The sequence below is a fragment of the Sceloporus undulatus genome, chromosome 1 (genome assembly GCF_019175285.1).
Source record: "Sceloporus undulatus isolate JIND9_A2432 ecotype Alabama chromosome 1, SceUnd_v1.1, whole genome shotgun sequence".
NCBI classification, from domain to species: domain Eukaryota; kingdom Metazoa; phylum Chordata; class Lepidosauria; order Squamata; family Phrynosomatidae; genus Sceloporus; species Sceloporus undulatus.
Window position 1 is genome coordinate 221,062,573 of NC_056522.1, and position 6,409 is coordinate 221,068,981.

Consider the following 6,409-nt stretch of genomic DNA (forward strand, 5'->3'; position numbering starts at 1 on the left):
GCGCACTTTTAGGCCTGTTTGTAACGGGCCAATGTTCTGCAAATATTCCTAAATCCAAATCATTTCTGGTCTGAAGCATTTTGAATAAAGGATACTCAACCTGTACTACCTTTGCCAAAATTGGCTTGCTGCTCAATGACCATAGTGGCTATTCAAGCCTCTAGTGAGACAGGTGAACACCTTCAGGCTACATACCTTTCCCTATAGCAGTCCTGTCCAGGATAGGATTATCTAACTCCGGGCCCATCTACTGACAGAGCTTCCATCTTTCCAGAAGTTATCGTCAGGTGATCAGCCATTACGTGCATCACCCTCTGCTGCATCCAAGCACGGGTCCAGGCTGTGCATGGCCATACACTAACACCCTGCAGAAATAATCCAGTTCAAACCTGCTTTAACTGCCCTGGTTCAGTGCTAGGGAATCCTGGGAATTGTAGTACAGCTTCATATATATATATAAAACGAACTAGGGCAAGATTTTGCCTTCTGACAACCCATACCACCACTGCCGCTGCCGTTAGTGGTTGATATATCTGTAACTTGAAAAGTTTTCACTTTGATTTATTAATATAATACGTTTAACACTGTGAAATGATGCCAACCCAACAGTGTTTAAAATGAAGCTTTCCTGGAGGAAATTTCCCAGTCTCTGTGTTTTCTCCATGATATGTGACCATATATCATTTAATAGTTATTCTTTTTCCTCTAGTTTGTGATAGTTGTTGTGGATAGCACAGACAGAGAGAGAATTTCCGTAACTAAAGAAGAACTTTATAAAATGTTAGCACACGAGGTGAGTATTTGTTGGGAATTGTTAGCCAAGTTTCAAAAAATGTTATCTTTGCTTTGAAGATAACGTTCTGTGTGTTTTCAATTTCTGTTGTTGTGCAATAATTCTTTCTGGATTGTGAATTTTAAATTTTATAAATGCCTTTGAGATTGCTGAATGTCTTCTCTGAAGGTCCTAGAAAGATTTTTAAATTCTCAAAAGATTCTCTATCATTCAATTGTTTGTGAAACTAATGTAACTGTAGAATTTTATTGTATAGCTTGCAAAATTGTAGCTGTTAAGCTTTAGTTAAAAAACATAGCAGTTCAGCTTCAGGGGATCATAGCATCCTCATCACTGCTTTACAATGTTCAGCTTACATAATAGAGGTGCTTAACAAAATTTTAAATTGTTTTAAGTACCGTATTTGCCCTCGATCCTTAGAATTATAAAACAAAGCAAAAAATTAAATACATTTGTCTCATAACAGGAAGACAAGCCAGACCATGGCATATATTTCCCATTTTTAATTCTTTAGGACTTGAAGAAAGCTGGTTTGCTCATTTTTGCTAACAAACAGGATGTTAAAGACTGCATGACAGTAGCTGAAATTTCTCAGTTTCTGAAGCTAACTTCAGTTAAAGATCACCAGTGGCACATCCAAGCTTGCTGTGCTCTTACTGGAGAAGGGTAAGTAATTCTTGATTCGTAGATACTCTAATTCCAAAGTTTGTCCTGCTGGCAATGGGATTCTAGTAGTATAATTGAAATTCTGCTCCTGGATCTGCCATTTTGAGGTTCCATATCTTTTAATTAACATAGTTATAAAGTTACATTGCAGACAGATCTGGGGGAAAAAGGCTGAGTGCCCCTTATCCAGAATTCTGAAATCCAGAATACTCCACAATCCAAAATTGTCCGCATGGCTAAGATAATGACACCTTTGCTTTCTGATGGTTTAGTGTATGCAAACATGATTACATGCACAAAATTATTAAAAATATTATGTATAAAATTACTTTCTGACTGAGTGTATAATGGTGTATATGAAACATGAATTTCATGTTTAGACATGGGTCTCATCTGCAAGATATGTATATTCAAATATTCCAAAATCTGGAAAAATCTGAAATCAAAATGCTTCTGTTCCCGATCATTTTAGATAAGGGAGGCTTAACCTGTACTAGCCCTCAGAACACATTTTATATGGGTTGCTTGGCATACATGTGCTAATTCTTTTTTGCATATCCATGGAATTAATTTTAAAAAAAACCTCTTCAGATTCCAAAGCTTCCCTGTTTACTTTTTACTTGCTGCAGAGAACCAGATGTGTCATTATGTATCTTTTGTGTTGTGCTTTTATTTCCATAAGCCTTGCAGGTAGTTCAGTATTTTCTTCATACTTTACTTAAAGGATCCGAGACTAAGGGATTGTGATTTATGTAAAGGAGCTGTTGAGGTGATATTTGAATGCACAAGAGTTGAAGTGTTGCACATGTAATATAGGTAATAAAATTATATTTTCTTAATTTAAATATTTATTTTACAGATTGTGCCAAGGACTTGAATGGATGATGTCAAGACTAAAGATCAGATGATTCTTACTCTACACAGACATTGCACAAAAGTGCTGGATGTTTCCTTATCTTGACAGCTGTGAATTAATGGCTCATGTGTATTTATAAAACCAAAACTGAAGTTTACTTCCTTTGCTACTAAGCACACTAAAGCCTCCTCCTATGGAAAGAAAACAATTAAAAGTTAGAACTTGGCTTCCCAATGCTTCCTCTGAGGTGGAGTTAAAATACTTCAGCTGACTTTAATTTTAAAGTGAAATTACTTGTGACTGTTTAATAAATAATGTGTGGGATGAAAAAGAAAGGGGAGGAATTTTAACTTTTACATTTTATTATTCCAGTCTGACTCGAGTTGAAAACATTGACTTTATTTCAGCAAATCAAAAAAGAAAATCAGTGGCACAGGTATTGACTTTCCAGTATTGAAACTTAGATGTGTTCCAGATGTACAAAAATTTTCCTATATGTGTTCTCTACATTTTGTATATTTATACCTCATGCTAAAGTCCATTAACATCTGTACAGGGAAGCAGTAAATATCACTGACTTTGCCAGTACTCCAGACACTGAGATCTGCAAAGAGCGATACTGCAGTATCTGCTTTACTCCTGTTAAATGTGGGCTGTATCCAGTGCTATCTGTCGATTAATAAAACAGCTTCCATTAGGAGAACAATTGCCTTCCCCTGCCCCCCCCCCCCAGCCCAACCCGTGCCTCCAGTTCATTTGTGTGTTGACAAAACTTGAGAGTGTGTAGGGACAATATAAGGGAGAGAATAAGTCCATTGAAATGAACTGTGAGAAATAGTACTAACAGATATACATCTTTAAAAGCTAACATTTTAATTGTCAGTAGAGTAAAAATCTAAAACACGCAATATAGCTAGAAAAAATGTTCTGCCTCCTGTATTTATACCCAGACATTCCCATTTTAACAATATGGTAGAATGTAATTTTAAAGACAATAAATCACGCACACGCGCACACACACACACACAATATCTTGCAAAAGCATACTAATTAGAAACTTGAGTCAGGATGTATATTCATGATCAACAAAAATGTTCAGAATTGTGGGATCCAGGCTAAGCTGGTTTGATACAGTTCCCACTGAAATTAATGTGGTTTTGAGTTGGACTCAAGTTCTGCTAATTTCATATGGATCAAATCTATTTGTTTCTTTATAGGAGGTAAAAGATTAAAATTTAAATAACCCCATCAGTAACAGATCACTGTAGCAAACTGCTTCTGAAATTCTCTGGTATGTCAGTAGTTTGCTCTATTATTTGGGGTGGGTTATATCCCAAAGAAACAGAAGTCTGGACTCACTGTATGATGCTCACACATTGGTTCTCTGGTTTGTGGAAAGACTTTTCAATCCACATGAACTGTAAGTGCAATAGGGGTGGGTAAAATTCTAAAAAAATTCAGGCTTTGAAATATATGAATCTATTATGTTTCCTTACCTTTGTGTAGCAGATGTTGTAAGTGGGCAGTAATTTGAAAAGTTGCTGTAGTATATTACAATGCAGCTTGTGTTAACAGGGTTGTGATTCTTTTGAAAACAGAACACTATGAAATAACACTGCTTACCATCCATCTTTCTGGATATTCAGAAGCAAGTCTATAATTTGTACCCAATAAAGAGGAAAATCTAAGTTGCTAAGTTTTTAAAAGATCATTAAGTACAACTTGGTCTTAAGCTAAAAAATGATGGTAATTGGATCAAAATCCCTTGAAATTAGAATGCATTTAACAGTTGTCAACTTGGAATCTGATGGATGAGCAAACTGGGATTGTAGCACTATAGGGAGGTTAGTTTCTATTGCATCCCCTATAAATATTTTTGAAAGTAATTTATCAAATGCATGCACAGTATCAGTGGTGCCAATAAACTGGTGTATCAGTGTTTGAGAATAAGAGGAGCAATTACGTTTATAAGCTGGAATACAAAGAAATAGTTGAATGTGAAGGCCATATGTGGTCCCAACAAAAATTGTACCTATCTGTGAACAATTTACCTCTTTCCCAGTGTGGTATCTCAACTCTTCTTGAAACTCCCCTTAATTTAATAAACAGTCTGCCATAGCATGAACAAGACTGATGGTGGGGTGGAGCAGACCAAGTCTAAAGTTGCTTACACCTAGCTATGTGGTTCTGTGGGTAAGATTTTTAAAATTTTTGCTGGTGTACTAAAATAAATACTTTCTTGAAAATATGTTGAAAACCATGTTTCTTGGCAGAACAGAATAAAACTACACAATACATAATTAAAATGCATATACTTTTGCAATATATCATATTTCAAAATTTAAACACTCTAGCAAATGCCATGTCTTTGTGAGAGTAATGACAGAGATCCTGAACAAGATCAGATTTTGCTCTGCATTGAACCTCTTTTTAAAAGGGTTTGACAACTGATTCTCCTGTTACTGAAATAGGCAACATGTGGTCCTCCAGATATTTTTAAATTACAATTCCCATCATTCCTAGCCAGCACAGCCAGATGGGAGTTGAGAACCCTCAGTTGCCAACCCCCATCATACTAGAAGTATTGCTTCTTGGCCATTTAGCTAGGATCAATGTTAGCACTAGCTCCCCTTGCAATTTGTGGGTGGACATGTTAAAGGAAATATGTTGAGCAGTGTGAGAACAATATAAGTCATCAGAGAAAAGGTTTCAAGAGCTTCAGAAAAACAAAACACTTAGAAATACAGAAGTGGTACCTAAATTAGATTTGCTGGATGACCCTCAACTATTGACAACTGAAAAATATTTTTTTCACAGCTTTAGGTACTTCAGATTGGAATGAGGCAACAGTGGGGAGATAACCTACCTCCTGCTTATCAGTCTGACTCCCTTGGTGGGATTAGGGAGGAAATTTAACACAGAGCCTTCATTTATTCACTCCTGTTTGGGGACAAGGCTGTGAAGTTACTGATAAGTCATTTGTAGTTGCATTGGAAGCAGAAACCTTCTCATCCTATGTGTGTACTTTTGTCCAAAGTAGCCTTTGTTCAGAAAAAAAACTACGTTATGTGCATTAATTTAAAACTGCCTTGTTACTACCCTTCCCTAGAAGTGTGGCTGGAGGACTTTAGGTGTCACTCTAGCTCTACAGGCAAAGTTTACTTGGTAAAACGAGTGCCCATAGAACTAATGGATGAAGAGGAGCTTCATGCACACACACTCAGGTGCAAGGAAAAGTGCACTGCTCTCTAAGTGTAGTTGTGTATAATAAGATGAAGTATAAGCAACAGGTAGTTTTCAGTGCTGGACTGCAGAGTGAGAGGATAGTGTACAACCTTCTATAGGGCATGTCATTGAGGTGAATCATAGGTATTTACTTAATGATAATATTTATAGGTTGTTTTTCCTAAAACACCCTTGGCATATACCTTGGTTCATGTCAACTTATAGAATGGTATGGACCTAAAACTGTTCGAGAAAATATATCTGAAAGTGAAAATGAGCAGTTTTTATATGTTGGCTGGTGGAGGAAATGACTTTAGCATTATTTTTTTTTTACTAGCCCTGCCTGCACTTTGCTTCTGTGCCTATGTAATGCTTATTCAATCTGTACATTTGTAAATAAACAGATTATTACAAAGATATTTAAGGGCAGTGTTCTGTTCTGTTTATTCTATAAAATTGTTGTTTACAATATGTGATACAAATCAAATGTAGCACACACTGGTCCTATTCTGAAGACTTGACACTCAAGACTACAAAAATGTGTTAAGTAGCCATAGAACATAATGTGATCACTTTTGCAGGCCATAGTAGGATATGCTTACTGTAAAGATTTTCTAGAATTTATCAGTTTGGGAAAGGGTCAAATAAAGCAATAATAAGGAGTAAGACAAAAATGGCAAGTTATTTCGGCGGGTTATAGACCGCCATGAAAGTACACGCGGAGCGCGTACTAGGGTTAGGGAGGTGCGGTGCTTCTGCACCTCCCTAACCCTAATATGCGCTCTGCGCGTAAAAAATGACGGTGGCCGTTCCAGACGGCCGCCGTCATGAGGACGTCATGGTCGCGCCGCCTCTACACGGGGCGGCGC

The 6,409-nt window shown here is 36.9% G+C and overlaps 1 protein-coding gene across 1 annotated transcript in view; it reads left to right on the forward strand.

Moving 5' to 3' along the window:
• The window catches only part of ARL5A (ADP ribosylation factor like GTPase 5A), a 22,843-nt gene extending 16,884 nt beyond the window's left edge, over positions 1-5,959 (forward strand). Inside the window, exons 4-6 of the mRNA XM_042458500.1 lie at positions 710-793; positions 1,308-1,459; positions 2,319-5,959. Coding sequence (XP_042314434.1) covers positions 710-793; positions 1,308-1,459; positions 2,319-2,367 — 285 coding nt within the window. The 3' untranslated portion in view covers positions 2,368-5,959. The remainder of the gene's footprint in view (positions 1-709; positions 794-1,307; positions 1,460-2,318) is intronic.
• The last annotated feature ends 450 nt before the right edge of the window (positions 5,960-6,409 follow it).